The following is a 17,088-nucleotide window of genomic DNA, read 5'->3' on the forward strand; positions in this document are numbered from 1 at the left end:
AAATTTGACATTATCATACAAATTAACCAGTCAGAGAAAAAACAAACTACACTCCTAATTCAGAAATGTATGTATAAGGACATAAAACTAATCTATTCTTTACAAAGTTGTACTATTTTTATCTGACCTCAAATGTAGAGAAACATATTCCACACTGTCTTAATAAACAATGACGAAGACAAAATTTTTAAGGTTCATGAGGAAAACGTGTGAAGAAGCCTAAATTAAAAAAATTAAATTATAATTTATAAAAACACACATATATATATATACTGGTAAAAGACATTTTTTAAAATAATTTATTTATCACTCAGTTCAGGATATAGAGATACAGGGACATACAACGCTAAATCTTTATTAAAAACGTTATAAGATAGGAATGTACACTTGATATTATAAACACATCACAATCTGTCATTGTGTTTCTTTAGCTGGAAGATAAGGAGCGAGGCACCAGTTTCAGTTGGATGGGTCTTTTGGGTGCTAGGAGACCCTGGACATCCAGCTCAAAGGGGATCTGGCAGGAAATTCAATGTGCAGAGAGAAAACAAACAGTGTGAGCTGAATAAACAGTGCACAGTACAACATGGCCTCTGCTTATTAATTAAAAAATTGCAACTAAAACAAACTACACCTTTTAAGAGATACCTTACGATCTTTAAACAACATTGGTTCTCATAAATGTGAAGCAGACTGATATAAAGATCAGCTTGAATTACTGTCTAAAAGGTCAGTGGTAAGCAGAGTTTTTAAACTTCGGAAGGACAAAGAGAAATGCAGTAATGTCACATAACACTGAAGAAGCACTGTTTAATTACCCATAAATGAATTTGAACAAGCTTCCTTATATAGCCTGGAAGACAAGCAACAGGCAGTTGATCTGCAGTCTCACCTCAGTCTCTTTACAAACAGAGAAGCTGTACTGCTGGAGGATCTCCACCACTGCCAGTTTCATCACCAACAGAGCAAATCTCATCCCAATGCAGTTCCTTGGCCCTGACCCAAAAGGCATGTATGTGTATGGATCAATGTTATCCTTGTTTTTCTTGCTAAACCTGAGGGGACAAATACAATATACATGTATGAATATATTTATATATTCACAATTGTAAAGCAGACTTCTAGAGATGATATGCAGCATTTCTCCCCCTTATTTAGTAGTAGTTGTTTATCCCTTCTGTACCTCTCAGGTTTGAATTCCTCTGGTTCTGGCCATATCTTGGGGTCCCGGTGGATAGGCCATGTGGGGACCATCACAACCATGCCTTTTGGAATCATAAGGTCATTTATCTCCACAGATGCTTTGGCAACACGCTCCAGACGTGAAGCAATGGGGAACAACCGGAGAGACTCATTGACGACACTGTCCAGGTACTCCATCTCCATCAGGGACTGATACTGAACAGGAGCCTACACAAACAGGAGCATGCTTGTTTTCCATGCAACACTGCAGTTATTCGGGTCAGTCTGAATAATATCATTCAGAAGTTAATTATTGCTATAATTTAATTCAATAACTGAAACGTATGTTGTATACACTTAACTTTTATTTCAATTGTTTATTTCTTCTGATTTTGATTATTATTATTGCTAATGAATCCCAATCGTCTTGAGATTACAGCATAGATTCTGTAATGGGTTTTGATCAGGTGGGTTTGTTGGTTAATCAAGCACATGGTTATTGGTTGTTGGTACTTTTGACAGCGTGGACAGGTGTCAAGTCATGCAGGGAAATGAAATTATCATCTCCATAAAGCTCGTCAGCAGAACGTATCAGTAAGGGCTATAAGATTTCTTGGAATGGTTTCACTGACTTTGACTTGACAAACAGTGGATACACACCAGCAGATGACAGGGCTCCACAAATCCTCACAAATTGTGGACACTTCTCACTGGATCTTGGATTCTGAGCTTTTCCAATTTCTCTTCAAACAGCGATACAGTTTTCTCTACAGCTTCCTATATTAACGCACTAATTGTTTTTCACACAAGCTTTGTTGTTCCTTTTCTTCTGCTGTTCATGATCTGACCCTTCATTCTCTATCTGCTGTGTGTTTGACCCCAACTGACTGAGAATATTATTGTTCCTCTCTATTACCTTCAAGGATTCAAAAACTAATAAAGCCAAATTTAAGTCATTTAAAGACTTAAATTCTTTACGTATATTCTATGTTTTAACATTCTGTACCTTGTTGGGGAAGGTGGCATCGATCTCCTCCTGGAGCTTTTTCATGACCTCTGGGTTTGTAGCCAGATTGTAAGCCAAGAAAGTGAGAGAGCTGCTGCTTGTTTCAAAACCAGCAAAAATGAAAATCATGGATTGGGAGAGGATCTCATGGTCATTTAAACCTGTAGAAAATGAGAGTATATGGTTTACAAAAGTAATCTGTGTAGCTGTGAGCATTTGCTAGTGTTTGAAGTGTGTGTTCACCTTTTTCCTGTTGCACCCCACTGTTCTTTTGGGAATCAATCATCAGTTGGAGAAAATCTACTCGACTCTAAAAGTAAATCGGAAAAGATGAGATCAAAGCCTGCTGACACAAAGATATTAAATTACTGAAAAAAACACCCTTAATGACTGTACCGCCTGCTGGCTGGCCTCACGGTTGGACTTGATCTTTGTCAGAGAAGCATAAAAGAAGTCGGTCACGGATTTAGGGAAAAAGGAAAATTCGAACTTTTCAAGTATGGGACCAAGGAATGGGAAGAAAGCTGAAATTAAATAAACAGTAATTATTTTAGTACTGGAATAGGAAGGTCAGGAACTATTTTGACTGTTATAACATTCACAGATTGGGATTTTTCAAACATGTATTTCGTATTGTTTAAAAGCATTAAAACAAGCTGATAGAGTAAAAGATGGCCTTGTTTTCTAAAGATGCATTTAAAAAATGACAGATTTCTTCATTATTGGGAGTAACTTTTTAAAAATTCTTTCATTTTCAGTAACTAGACTGAGAGCTAAAATAAAACTTCCAGTTTCCATGTTCTTAAAGCTCTGAGGATTGGTTTGGACTATTATCAGAACACCTATCATTAACCTTGTGTTCCCTCTTTCTTTATACTTTCCTTAGAAAGTACTTCAGTGCTTCTGTGTTTCCTGCATGGGGCTATTGATAGAGCTGTTGCTGTCATTTACAGACTCTCTTTGTTTTTTATTTCTCATTGAAAGTATTCCAGCTTAGCGCTTCTATGTTTTCTATGTTTTTCCCAGGCTATTGATGGAGCTTTCACTGCGACAAACTTTATTTACCCTCAGTTGTTTTTCTTTCCTTCCTGTAGAAAGTACGGCTAGCCTTGCTGTTCTGTCTTTTCTGTCTCCCTCCTGTTCTCTCAACCCCCATGTTGTCTGCAAGAGATAGCAGATATAACTGACTCTGGTTCTGCAGAAGGTTTCTTCTGGTTAAAAGGGAGTGGTTACCATTCACTGTCGCCACATGTTTGTTCAGGAGGAGGGATTGCTGCAAAGCCAACTTCAACGAATTTGCTGGGCTTCGTTAGATACATTTTTACCAATTGCCATTTAAAATTATATTTTAAATTATATTACACTGTATGGACTGAATTGGGCCTTATGAGATTAGAATCTTCTTGAAATGAGTGTATTGAAATTATTTGGACTGATTTGAACCAATTTAATTAATCTTAAATACTTCAGGGGTTATTATTTTCTGTTCTTTAGAAAGGTTTTCTTCAATTCAGTTGAATCGTTTCAATTAAACCTCAACATTTCTGGCAACTGTCATTTCCTAATTTCATTACAGGGACAAAACAAGTTTGTCTGACAAATTTCCATCTTCTTGAAAATGTTGCTTTTCTTTGTAAAAAAAAAAAAAAAAAGTGAAAAGCAGAAAATCTTGTATAACTTGAAACAGAACTTTACCGACAGCGAGGAAGAGGGGGTTTAGAAAGTCAAACTTCAACATCTTCTTAATGTTCATCACAAACGGGTCTGATGGGTTGTTCAGTGAGTTGATGTCTACACCGAAGGCCGTACTGGTTACCACGTCCATACTGTACGGTCCGAAGAATCTATTTGCAAACACAGGTATATTTAACACACGCGCTGGCTTTGATAGAGGTGAAATTACGCATCCATTGGCATAATTTTATAGAAGTCCTACTCTTTCAGCTCTAACGGTTCGTCCTTGTCTGCCTTCTTTTTCATGCTGTGGATCAGGTTAGCAGAATGATTCTTCATGATTTCAAACATCTGATGCACAGATAGAGAAGGAAAAAAAAGTGTAATGGAGTGGATGTTGCCAGAAAACACAGTTCCAGTTAAAAGGCCCATTCATGAATGTTCAACTCCACACCTCTATTTTTCTTCTTTTCCCCTGGCATACCTCCCAACAAAATACCAGTTTGCATTTGGTCTAATAGTTGTTTTAGGAAATTCTCTGACCCCAACCTTCAACTTTCTCTGGGTTCTCTAACAAAAAGCTTTGGAGATGTTATCTTAGCCGCTCTTATTTCTCATCCTCAACATTTGTGAACAAACTTGGCTTCTTATCCAGCCTTAATTATTTAAAATGTTGTTGTGACTGTGGATACTACAAGAAAATGGAGTCACAGATCACTAATACAAAGCTTATAGACATTCAGATTAATTAAAGTTATAATAAAACAGAGTTGCTAATAATTGTGACATTTTATTTTGTAAAACAAATATTTCCTTTGATTTGATGACTTTAAGTTTGGATTTTATACGTTCTTTTTTCAAAAGGTGAATTTATTTTAAATCATTTAGTTTATCCTTTCCAACTGTGCTTATATTTGTGGAGGCTGCAGTATGTTCAGCTCAAACTGTTACAAAAGCTAAAGGATATAGAGAGAGGGAAAGGGAGGGGAGGCTCACCTCCTTCAGTCTCCCAGAGGTGAAGGAGGGAGAAAGGACACCGCGGATCCTCTTCCATTGGTCATCTTCAGCAATGGACACGGCATCATACAGCGGCCCATTCAGACGGAAATTCTGTTAACGTGATAAAACAGCAGCAATTCAGGACAAAATTAAACAAAAATCACTGAGACTTCATAAGGGTTGTAGAGCGGTGACTGCGTACTCTGCGGTTGGTGAAGAAAGAGTAGCATTCCTTGATCAGAACAGCCTTTATGATTTCAGGATCTGTGATACACAGCACAGGCTGGCGGCCATCATAAATGCTGAAAGATGAGAACGAAACAAACAACTTAAACTACAAATTAATAGATTATTGTTCTGCTCCTGAATAAACTTTGCTAGGCATTGGTCTAGATTATAACTACGTTACAAAAACAATTACATGAAAACTCACCCCCATATTTTCCCATATTTCCTATAGCATTCTTGATCAAAGTTGAAGAAACCCTAGTTAAGAAATAAAAAGAATTTTGATAACATAATTTATACAATTTTTACCAAACTGAATTAATAAATCTGCATTAAATTGGACCTACTCACATTTTGCACAGAACCTTCAGGTTGTTATTGTTTGTCATTGCAATACAAACAAGCTGAATTTAATTAAACAAAATTAATTAAAAGTTAGCTAATCTGACCATGTAAATGATCAAAAACCCAGAATTTATATGGAAATTAGTCAAAAGTCACACTTTTAATTAAACTATTTTGGCAGCATTTGTGCTTTTAGCCTTCCTTTGCAAACTAGACAAGAACAACTAAATAGGGTGCCATACAAATAATAAACTTATATATAATAGATTTAAAATAAAGATGCCAACAATAAAATAAAAACCATTTAAATACAATAAACACTGTGGTATTCACACTGGAACGTAAGAGTTCTGTAAACTAAACAATAAAAGGAACTCAATCCTTCACTCCGGTCCACAGGTTTTTATTTTAGTCCGGCGATCTATTACAACGACGGGGTCGCGACCTCTAGTTGGTATGTGGAGGTACTGCAAGGGTTCGTGAGATTTATGTTTAGTTTTGTAATACTTTCTTTAATTTCTAAGTTATTTCTTTAAACACACATTAACATGAATCCGACATGTTGTAGCAAATTGATAAATGGAGGCGTAAAATAATGTATTTCATTTAGAAATGCACACATTCAGTGAGCACACCAGCTGAATTTACAGACCAAAATATTTGGATCTATTACACCCCTGATCTATTATATAAACTCTTTGATAAATGGATAAAATGCAAAAACGAATCCTACTTTATAAAACTATGTATGGGATTAAAAATACTGAGATACCTTTGTGGCCATTTCATTTCACAACAACTGACCTAAATAAAAACCTTACCTTGCTTTAATTAAGTGTTTGTACACAGGATTAAGGTTTGCCTTAAGCACAGGACCATAAAGTGACATCCAGCTCAACAAAGTCTGGTTCTAGCCTGGAAGAGAACCCCATTTTAAACCTTTCTACAAACATATACTTAATAGTATATAGTAATAATAGTGCATGATGAGGAAAAGTCTATTTAAATCAGGCAAATCGTCAGAGTCTACTGTGAACGTGTTTAGATCACTGAGATTTAATGAAATACAATAGGCTACTAGTATTTAATGAGTTTTCTTTTTGGCAATACATTGGTTTACTACCCAAATTAAAAGTACAAATATGGCCTTTAGTTAGCAAGTCAATCAGAACAGTTCTGATGAATAATCTTTCTGAAAATCTAAACCAGAACCAGACCTCTGTTGCACAGAATAACTCAAAGGATTTGCTAGATTTGAGTTTACCTTTGACATTAGAACACCTTTTAATTTCAGCTACTCTGAGTTTGAGTCAAAGAAGATTGTCAGAAGATATTGGATCACCATAACTTGATTATTTTTGCATCTAGAAATTTCAAGCAGTTTACAAGGTTTAGGTGTAACTCTACAATATAATCCTAGAGACCCATCTCCTGGAAATCCTGTTAAATAGGCAACAAAGACACAACTTAGCCTTTAGATTAATAAATTGCATTAATGTGGTTTTAAAGAGGGAGGATAAAATGCCCAGATGTCTTAGGATGTCTAAGGCTGGTAGAAACGTTTTGTTAGGGGTGTCAGGGATGCATTTGGACCGCACCAAACAGGCTAACCAAGCCTGACTTTCTATAAGATCATTTTGGCTGAATTTGAACAGGACATATAGGCTGAACACCTTTCAATCTATTCTCCTTGGCTATATAACAGAAATGACTGACCTTTATTACGCTAAAAGGGAATTGGACACTGTTTGTAGAGCTGGTTCGTACCCTAATTTTTCTCTCCCTAATGTACTGTATGCATAAAACAATAGTAAGTAAAAAACATTTTTGTCAAGGTTGACATAAAGACATAGATTTAAGAAGGTTTTAAGGTTCACAACGTGTAAAAAACTACATTTAAATCAAAGTTTTCACCTTTGATTTTCACAAATTCATCATAAAAAACAAACGCTGCATTGGCTTTAGTTGGTTGACTTACAATACATTTAATGTTTGTTTTTTTTAAACGGAGCTGAAATCTCTTTTTTGTGCTACAGGTGGAGTTTAAAAAAAGTAACGTATACGTACCCTTCGATAATGCAGCATTGTACCAAAAAATGGGATGGGTTTGGGACCGGAGATACCTAATCTCTTGAAAGTCCCATAAGGCCAGTAGCCGTACCTGTGGAAAAATAATGGTGAAACATAATGTGTGGAATAAAAACAAAACAGGGAAATCCTGAGTGAAAGAGAAGAAAATAATGTGTAAGAACATACATTTCAGATTCAAGTAACTGGAAGAAATAAATAGATCAATAAACATTCATGAATACTCACACAAGCAGCAGTGTGACAAAGGCAACCAGCAGGGTCCATGTCTCAATGGAGAAGTAGAAGTAGTAACCCATGTTTCCTCTCAGTGGAAGCAGCACTTTCTGTGAAACCAGATCTCACGGCCTGTACCTTTTATATCCAGCTGTACGGACCTGTTACATAAAAGGTAAATTGTGTGAGAGTTGAACCAATGGCAGCCAGGAGTGTCAAGTGAATATTTGTGCAAGACAGACAGATTACCATATCTGATAATGTCTTGTCCCAGATATATTATCTGCTATACTTGAATTTTGAACCATTTTACTGCCAGTTTGGAGAATTTGCAATTACTTTAAAGTTGCATGACAATACCACATGATAATATTTATTCATTTATATATCTTTAATGTCTATATAAATTACGAGGGCTATTTTCACTGGCTTGACTGGGTATATGCCGTCAAAAAGGCATAAATCAATCTGTTTTTAATGGCATTTTATCTTAGTTAATTATTAAAATGTTTAGTTTTCTGCTTTATTAAACTCATCAGACATGTCCAAACATGTTATCGGCTATATGGGTTTAGCAGAAACCGCTTCTGTTATTTTTCCTGTAGTGTGCAGAATGAGGCCAGAGGTTGAGGGGTTATGTAACTCTTGAGGGAGGAGAAAGCATTTCCTGTTCCTGCATTTGCACACAAAAAAAAAAAAGTCAGTACACAACGAACTTTGGTCATGCCATAAACATGGGTTTTCTTCCCTTCTTCTCATTTGAAACATGGATTCTTCTGATCTCATTTGTCTTTATATTTGTTTTGTAAGCAGTTTTTTGCATTCAAGGAAGCTGTCTACAGTCTAAATAGAGCTCTTCTTCTAAACAAAATGCTTTATTTATTGTTATTGCTATGAGAATAACATATACTTGCTGTGCAGGTATGGCCACTGGACATTCGGAGTATTCGAGAAGTTGGGGATCCCAGGACCCAAGCCAATGATGTACTGGGGGACAGTTAACAGGTATAACCAGGTAACTAAATACTTTGACAGAAATAAATGAGAGGATTTTTTTATGTTTTCTCTTGTACAAGTAAGTCTCATAATGAGTAGAAAATGTTTTTTTCCAGGTGTACTACTTGGATGACAATGAATGTGCTAAAAAGTATGGAAGAGTATGGGGGTGAGATCAAAAATCTTTTTTGAATTTACAACCACAGATGCATCTACTGTATAATTTTCTGTGTATTTTCAAACTTTGAATATCTGAGGGGTCATTAATCTCCAAAGTTTTATGAGCTATATGTGTGTTGTGTGCAACTGTTCAGCTCATATGAGCTCAGGAGGCCCATGTTGGCTGTGATGGATCCTGAAATGCTGAAAATCATCCTTGTTAAAGAGTGCTTCACGTTCTTTACCAACCGAAGGGTGAGAACACACAAGATAAACAGCCCAAGGAACACATGGTTGAAAGGTCATCCCTCTTGCCCATAATGAAAGCAGTTTATGTTTCTTTTCATAGCTTTTCAACAAGCCTAAACATATTCTCTTTTTTCCGGTAAGAATTTCCGTCTCAACGGGGATCTCTATGATGCCGTGAATATTGCTGAAGATGATCAGTGGAGACGAATTCGTAACCATGTTACTCCTTCCTTCACCTCTGGACGTATAAAAGAGGTAGGAGTGTATGGAGGTGTGTACAGTTCAAGTCAGAAGTTTAACCCATTAAGGACATTGGTGTCATATAAATTTTTGGCTCTTAATTATGCAATAAATATTGCATAATGCTTTAGAGTGGAATTGTGATAACACCATGCAACTTCATTGTTTTCCATGAATAAGGTTTGGGTGCACAAATATAAATGTACAGTGAAAACACTCTAACCCACACAGTGCCAGAAATACACACAGGCAAAACATTTAAATACACTCCCACTAATATTTGATCAAACATCCCTTTGTAAGTTGAACGTCAACCAAATTTCCCCAAGTGACCCAAACTATCCCTCTTAAATGAAACCAAGACATTTAGACTGATCAGGGACAATTTAATATCCACCCAAACTCAAGCCTGTCATGAACTGGAGACAACGGGGACATCAGTCTCACTGTGCACTGTGTATGGAGTTTTACTGTAGAAAAAAAGGCTCATGGTTGCAAGGAAAGAAAGAACAGGTGTAGTTTATTGCCTGGCGGCACCCCCTGTACAGCTAGTGCTGATTGGTGGAGAAGAAGCCCGGTTAATTGAAAGCTCAGAGAACCTGCAGCTCGTAGACTCCAGTGAATTCTGCCACATTCGTAGATTTACTCAGTGTCCATTCATTCCTGGCTACAAGTGAGTAAGATATAAATAGTTTTGAAGATGTTAGACTTGTTTGGCTCACTGTACTAACTTTTAGGACCCATCCATCTTTGTGGTCCGTCCATCCATCCATCCATTTTCTGTACCCGCTTCTTCCGTACAGGGTTGTGGGGGAGCCAGCTGACTATTTCCAGCAGTCTATGGGTAAGAGGCGGGGTACATCCTGGACAGGTCGCCAGTCCATCCCAGGGCAACACAGAGCCACAAACAGGACAAACAACCATGGACACACCCATTCACACCTAAGGGCAATTGAGAGATACCAATTAACCCAACTGTCATGTTTTTGGACTGTGGGAGTACCCAGAGAGAACCCACGAATGCACAGGGAGAACATGCACTAAAAATGTAACCCACACAATTCTGTTTTTAAATCACTAAAGTTGTTTGGTGCACCCTAAAAACAAAACATTTTTCTAAATCATAAATAGCCCCAAATCAATGTCATGTTCATTATGAGTGGAACTGTAGGTATACAAACATCTTTACCCACCGGAGTAATTTTCTCTCTCTTCTTCTGCCTCAAGATGTTCAGTATAATGCAGCATCATTCCCACAAACTGCTGGTTAGATTACAATCTAAGATGGACAACAAAGAAGTCAAAGTTATAACCATTAAAGAGTGAGTAACCCAGAGAAAACTACAGAAATGTCATTTAACATTCATATATTTTAGATTCATTGCACACTAACTGAAATGTTTCAGGTCTTTTATTGTCTTAATATGAATGATTTTGGCATACAGCTCATGAAAACCCAAAATTCCTATCTCACAAAATTAGCATATCATCTAAATATTATTGAGCCACTTTGTGGTGTCTTGGAGGAGCGAGTCAGGAAACGTTTTCCTCCACCAGTATCACGTAGTGACCTGGCCACTATCCTGCAAGAAGAATGGCTTAAAATCCATCTGACCACTGTGCAGGACTTGTATATGTCATTCCCAAGATGAATTGACGCTGTATTGGCCGCAAAAGGAGACCCTACACCATACTAATAAATTATTGTGGTCTAAAACCAGGTGTTTCACTTTCATTGTCCAACCCCTGTATATACAGGTCCTTCTCAAAATATTAGCATATTGTGATAAAGTTCATTATTTTCCATAATGTCATGATGAAAATTTAACATTCATATATTTTAGATTCATTGCACACTAACTGAAATGTTTCAGGTCTTTTATTGTCTTAATATGAATGATTTTGGCATACAGCTCATGAAAACCCAAAATTCCTATCTCACAAAATTAGCATATCATTAAAAGGGTCTCTAAACGAGCTATGAACCTAATCATCTGAATCAACGAGTTAACTCTAAACACCTGCAAAAGATTCCTGAGGCCTTTAAAACTCCCAGCCTGGTTCATCACTCAAAACCCCAATCATGGGTAAGACTGCCGACCTGACTGCTGTCCAGAAGGCCACTATTGACACCCTCAAGCAAGAGGGTAAGACACAGAAAGAAATTTCTGAACGAATAGGCTGTTCCCAGAGTGCTGTATCAAGGCACCTTAGTGGGATGTCTGTGGGAAGGAAAAAGTGTGGCAGAAAACGCTGCACAACGAGAAGAGGTGACCGGACCCTGAGGAAGATTGTGGAGAAGGGCCGATTCCAGACTTTGGGGAACCTGCGGAAGCAGTGGACTGAGTCTGGAGTAGAAACATCCAGAGCCACCGTGCACAGGCGTGTGCAGGAAATGGGCTACAGGTGCCGCATTCCCCAGACCTGGGCTACAGAGAAGCAGCACTGGACTGTTGCTCAGTGGTCCAAAGTACTTTTTTCGGATGAAAGCAAATTCTGCATGTCATTCGGAAATCAAGGTGCCAGAGTCTGGAGGAAGACTGGGGAGAAGGAAATGCCAAAATGCCAGAAGTCCAGTGTCAAGTACCCACAGTCAGTGATGGTCTGGGGTGCCGTGTCAGCTGCTGGTGTTGGTCCACTGTGTTTTATCAAGGGCAGGGTCAATGCAGCTAGCTATCAGGAGATTTTGGAGCACTTCATGCTTCCATCTGCTGAAAAGCTTTATGAAGATGAAGATTTCATTTTTCAGCACGACCTGGCACCTGCTCACAGTGCCAAAACCACTGGTAAATGGTTTACTGACCATGGTATCACTGTGCTCAATTGGCCTGCCAACTCTCCTGACCTGAACCCCATAGAGAATCTGTGGGATATTGTGAAGAGAACGTTGAGAGACTCAAGACCCAACATTCTGGATGAGCTAAAGGCCGCTATCGAAGCATCCTGGGCCTCCATAAGACCTCAGCAGTGCCACAGGCTGATTGCCTCCATGCCACGCCGCATTGAAGCAGTCATTTCTGCCAAAGGATTCCCAACCAAGTATTGAGTGCATAACTGTACATGATTATTTGAAGGTTGATGTTTTTTGTATTAAAAACACTTTTCTTTTATTGGTCGGATGAAATATGCTAATTTTGTGAGATAGAAATTTTGGGTTTTCATGAGCTGTATGCCACAATCATTTGTGTTAAGACAATAAAAGACCTGAAATATTTCAGTTAGTGTGCAATGAATCTAAAATATATGAATGTTAAATTTTCATCATGACATTATGGAAAATAATGAACTTTATCACAATATGCTAATTTTTTGAGAAGGACCTGTATATACTTTTCTGCTCAAGTTAAAGTTAGTAGCAATCTAATGTAAAATTCGGATTAGCTTACAAAAGAGTTATGATTTTTAAAAACGGTCAATTTAGTCCTAAAATACACCAGGACAGCAGCAGAGGCTGCTTCACATACAGAATTTCTGGGCATTAATGCACACTGGAAACGGCTTAGGTGAAGCAAGCCAAGACATAACTTCAGCAAAATTCAACAGCCATAAAACCTGAAAACATAACAAATAAGGCATTATATAGCACTGATGCATTTAATACCTTAGAATGAGAGCTGTCGGACACTCCATTTGGGCTGTGCTAAAAGCCTCCTGATGACCAACTTGATTGGTGATTTGTAAATGGACAGAACCCTAAACCCAAGAACAATGCTGTGTCTGTTGCTGCAAATAAGCTAAAAAATCGAGACATTTTAACCTGAACAACAAAACCTAAATCTTAATACTAAGATTCGCCTATTTTACATATTTTTACCCTTGCAAATACTTTTGACATTTGGCTTTTACATTGCTAATCTAGTTATTGATGATGTTTAGGCCATTATTTCTGTCACACATGCATTACATTTTAATCTCTTTGCACCATGTTTTATAATTGAGGTGACAAGCTGAATGTACTCTCCTACTGCAGAACAGATGTATGTACAGGTTAGTAACCTGAACCTGTGGCTACATCTTGTGTATTCTAGCATATTTGGACCCTACAGCATGGATGTGATGGCAAACTGTGTATTCAGCGTGGACCTGGACTCAATCAACGAGCCTTCAAATCCCTTCATTACCCATGCCTCAAAGATTTTAAGATTCCCTGTGCCTCTTTTCTTGTTTCAAGGTACTGCTCTTTGATTTTTACCGTTTCGCCCATTATGAACAGTTTTACTTGTATTTGGAATTGAAACCATTTACTTCCTTACGTTCCCTAAGGGTGTTTTCCAATCTTTCTTCCTCTTTTGGAGCTCCTTGGACTTTCCTTATTCCCCAAGTCCTCTACTACTTTCTTTAGAGCGGTTGTGGAGAAAATAAGAGCAGAACGGAACGAGAGCTCAAGAAAGGTTTGTCAAAAACACACTAGTGCTACATGGTCCTGAATGTTCAAAGATGGATGTGTAGCTCCTTCAAGGAACTAAGTCCAGTTAAAACAATGTTTCAGTAATATAAAAAGTATTTTTCACATGACTGATTTCTGGCCTATGTTTTTAGAATTTGGCAGATATTCTTCAGAATTTCATCAACTATCAAACAAACAAACTTGGTAAAGAAAGAGAGAATCAGGGTAATTATAACGATATTTACTTATACTCTAAAATACCACCTTTATTCTTAAACAATGTCGACACCAACGTTAAGATGCCTTTAGCTGATCGTCTTCTTCCAACAGGTCTTAATGATCATGAGATCCTTTCCCAAGTCACAATGCTCCTGTTTGCTGGTTATGAAACTAGTGCCACCACTCTTGCTTTCTTAGCATACACTTTGGCAAGGCATCCTGAAGTCATGAAAAGGCTGCAACAGGAGATAGACTTAACTTTTCCACAGAAGGTAGAACAACATTTCTGGCTCTCCGTCAAAACTGACATTGCATAAAAATAAAAAAAATAACGAAAACATCTATTGTGTTTTAACTCCTCAGGGTCCAATCCAGTACGACGGTCTGATGCAGATGGAGTACCTCAGCAGTGTGGTGGATGAGTGTTTGAGGTAACATGGATTTGCTTGTTGTGTTTGGTAAAGGCACAGAAGGTAAAAATATCTGTTTTTTACAGGCTGTACCCTCCAGCGGCACATCTGGAACGAATGACTAAAGAAACTGTCAAGGTCAAAGGAATCACAATCCCAAAGAACATGATTGTTATGATTCCGGTCTATGCCCTGCACCGTGACCCAGAGCTGTGGCCAGATCCCGAGGAGTTCAAACCTGACAGGTAGCTAGCTGGAGGTTTACACTGTAAGCTCATACTGAGTGCATTTAGTCACATTTTATATCTTGCTGCAGTATTTTACATATGTTTTAAATCCCTTCTTATTGGCCCAAGGACCCAGCTCTTGTAATAATTTAAAGTAGTCTTGATTAACAATTCTTCAGATTTTCTGGAGGTAATTAAAAGTTTTTATTTACTTTTCAGTTAATTACTTTTACCTGATCATGACAGTAAATTGTGTAGTATATGCTTAAAATTCACAAAGTGTAAGAAACTATTTACCATAAAGGCAGTATCTGAAAGGTCATTGCTGAGAGATGCACCATCCTTCAGCCAGTCTTCTGTTTGCTGAGATTTCAGGTAATAGCTCTTGGTTTGTTGGAATTGATTGTTGAAGGCAAAAAGCCTTTTTTTCTGTCAAACTTCATCTTAGTTTTCTTCCCCAGAATTAAATTATACTAAGAATAAAAATGTCATTGTGATAGGTTGCTAGTAAGAAAGTGCCCTTTGCAAAGTTTTCTCTTATTTGTAGACGAGACACTGGGACTTCTAGTAAATGTAAGTCGCTTTAGGCCCAACGATTGTTAATTTAGAGTTTGATTATTTAAATAATAATGAATAAAAACAAAACAAAAAAATGCATCTTAACATGGTCATGCGGTATTTGACCCTAACGTTGCCAGACAATCAGCATAGGAGGTATTCTAAATAGTGCCATAAATATCCTGACACACTGCTGTGGTGTCAATAACTTGTTTTGCTATAGCTAGAATATGTAACCAATTAGGTTTTTGAAGTCTTATTATTTAAGTCAACATGCCTAATTTAGCCATTCCTGAAATGAAATGTATCAAATGTGTAGATTTCTTCCTTTTTACAATAGTGTGGACCAAAAGGCAAAAGGACAACCAAATTTATCTCAAATCTTTGAAAAAGCAAACCTAAAAGCCTGAACAGAACAGCTACTCAAAACATCAAATAAACACATGTTGAGGTCTTTCTTCTTGAGCACAAAAAAAGACAATCATTCCCAGCGCCAGGATTGAAGTGAGCCGGACATCTGATTGTAACTATAGCCCAATGTTTAATCTTCCACTGGGGATTGTCCACCTATTTATTGAGCTATGTGGAAATAGTTTCGAACAAAAAAACTCACTTCACCTCGACACCCTGACCATCGCCAAAGACCACAAGTTTAGAGGTCTTCATAAGGTCTCTTTCAGACTGATATTCATGCTAACAGAAAAAAGGAGTTGAGATGTCAGAAAACCTAAGAATGGTTTAGCAATGGTAGTGGCTATTGCTACCTGCTACAAATTAAATAAAAATAGACTTTTACATAAAAATTAGCAAAGTTTGGCTCTCTTCTATTTATCCATTCCCTATGAAAGAATAGATGTAGACATGGTCTAATGAGTGTAATGGGTAAGCACATTCCTACTTGTTTGAAATATATGTAAAGACACAGCTAGGCAGGAGAAGTGTAAGTGTCATACTATTTTAGATACATGTTCCCTTTTTGTGTTGCTTTTGTAGATTTAGTAAGGAGAACAAACAGGGCATTAACCCGTATGCTTACCTGCCGTTTGGGATTGGACCAAGGAACTGTTTGGGGATGCGGTTTGCTGTGGTGATGATTAAACTGGCCTTGGTGAAGGTTTTGCAGAACTATAACTTCTTGATCTGTGAGGAGACTGAGGTAATTATTATATAAAATAGTTTTCTTTCAAGAACATACAGTAAGAAGTGAGAAATGTCATATTGCAGAAAGAAAGAAAATGACCTGTTTGGCTTCTTGTGTGTTTGTTAATTTCCCAGATACCTTTGAAGATGCACCCTGAGGGCCTTGTGGGACCTCTGCAACCAATCAAATTAAAGCTACAGAAACGCTCTTTCAACTCAGCAGATGAGGAGAACTGAAGATAAACTGTCTGATTGTACATCGCTCAAGACATATAAATAATGTTAGTTTGATTTGATAATGAGCATTTAACATGGATAAAAGTATATATTAATAAACAGCATTATTTCAATTGGATTTTTTAACCATGTCACTTGATTTTCTAGATGGTACACGTGCCTGTTTCTTACTCCTATGTTGACCTAAACTTACCTAAAGATCCTCTGAAAATATTCTGAGGAAGATCTCAAAGATTTTCAGCAGAAATTGTTAACCATTATAAACAGGGTAGATTGAAAATAACCTATAATAGAACATAGATTTCTGCCTAAATTTAAGAGACTACTGTAAAATAAAGTTGTACGTGTGTGTGTACTTATATTTCTTACCTGTTTAGGACCTTTTCTGGCAGAGCCAATTCTTTATCTTCTCAAGACTAAGGTGCAATGGAGACCAAAGGACAGTCCTCCTGTGGTGAAATGTCATTTTGGGATTAGAGTTAGGGCTAAGCTGTGAACTAAGTTTAACTTTAAGTTAGTGTTAGATGT

General features: G+C 37.4%; 2 protein-coding genes across 4 annotated transcripts; one reads left to right on the forward strand and one right to left on the reverse strand.

The window, feature by feature from the left end:
* Positions 1-281: 281 nt before the first annotated feature.
* Positions 282-16,458, reverse strand: LOC124868739 (cytochrome P450 3A30). 2 transcript variants are annotated; one of them, XM_047366272.1, is made up of 16 exons: positions 16,424-16,458; positions 16,220-16,323; positions 10,576-10,661; positions 7,751-7,899; positions 7,502-7,595; positions 5,295-5,347; positions 5,064-5,163; positions 4,859-4,972; positions 4,125-4,213; positions 3,884-4,032; positions 2,585-2,712; positions 2,432-2,498; positions 2,189-2,349; positions 1,184-1,410; positions 893-1,055; positions 282-517 (listed from the first exon to the last, which is right to left on the reverse strand). In XM_047366272.1, exons 4-16 carry the CDS (start codon positions 7,819-7,821, stop codon positions 428-430), a joined length of 1,506 nt encoding a protein of 501 aa, XP_047222228.1. In that variant the 5' UTR covers positions 7,822-7,899; positions 10,576-10,661; positions 16,220-16,323; positions 16,424-16,458; the 3' UTR covers positions 282-427. The 2 variants fall into 2 exon arrangements, with proteins under 2 accessions (XP_047222228.1, XP_047222229.1); XM_047366273.1 differs by lacking the exons at positions 10,576-10,661; positions 16,220-16,323; positions 16,424-16,458 and adding an exon at positions 10,114-10,249.
* On the forward strand, positions 8,438-16,678 carry LOC124868738 (cytochrome P450 3A30-like). 2 transcript variants are annotated; one of them, XM_047366269.1, is made up of 14 exons: positions 8,438-8,543; positions 8,660-8,753; positions 8,851-8,903; positions 9,049-9,148; positions 9,284-9,397; positions 10,610-10,704; positions 13,411-13,553; positions 13,646-13,773; positions 13,922-13,994; positions 14,100-14,260; positions 14,352-14,419; positions 14,485-14,643; positions 16,177-16,339; positions 16,459-16,678. In XM_047366269.1, exons 1-14 carry the CDS (start codon positions 8,473-8,475, stop codon positions 16,558-16,560), a joined length of 1,524 nt encoding a protein of 507 aa, XP_047222225.1. In that variant the 5' UTR covers positions 8,438-8,472; the 3' UTR covers positions 16,561-16,678. The 2 variants fall into 2 exon arrangements, with proteins under 2 accessions (XP_047222225.1, XP_047222226.1); XM_047366270.1 differs by having other exon boundaries at positions 8,525-8,543; positions 8,660-8,743.
* The last annotated feature ends 410 nt before the right edge of the window (positions 16,679-17,088 follow it).

This window comes from Girardinichthys multiradiatus, chromosome 5, assembly GCF_021462225.1.
Source record: "Girardinichthys multiradiatus isolate DD_20200921_A chromosome 5, DD_fGirMul_XY1, whole genome shotgun sequence".
Taxonomy (NCBI): domain Eukaryota; kingdom Metazoa; phylum Chordata; class Actinopteri; order Cyprinodontiformes; family Goodeidae; genus Girardinichthys; species Girardinichthys multiradiatus.

Excerpts from the sequence above, each read along its gene's own strand:
- LOC124868739 (XM_047366272.1), bottom strand. The coding sequence starts at position 7,821 with ATGGGTTACTACTTCTACTTCTCCATTGAGACATGGACCCTGCTGGTT. Across the intron at positions 5,164-5,294 it reads AAATATGGGAAAATATGGGG|CATTTATGATGGCCGCCAGC; the intron begins GTGAGTTTTCAT and ends CTCATCTTTCAG. Across the intron at positions 1,056-1,183 it reads GAGGAATTCAAACCTGAGAG|GTTTAGCAAGAAAAACAAGG; the intron begins GTACAGAAGGGA and ends TTGTCCCCTCAG.
- LOC124868738 (XM_047366269.1), top strand. The coding sequence starts at position 8,473 with ATGGGTTTTCTTCCCTTCTTCTCATTTGAAACATGGATTCTTCTGATC. Across the intron at positions 8,754-8,850 it reads CAGTTAACAGGTATAACCAG|GTGTACTACTTGGATGACAA; the intron begins GTAACTAAATAC and ends GTTTTTTTCCAG. Across the intron at positions 10,705-13,410 it reads AAAGTTATAACCATTAAAGA|CATATTTGGACCCTACAGCA; the intron begins GTGAGTAACCCA and ends TGTGTATTCTAG.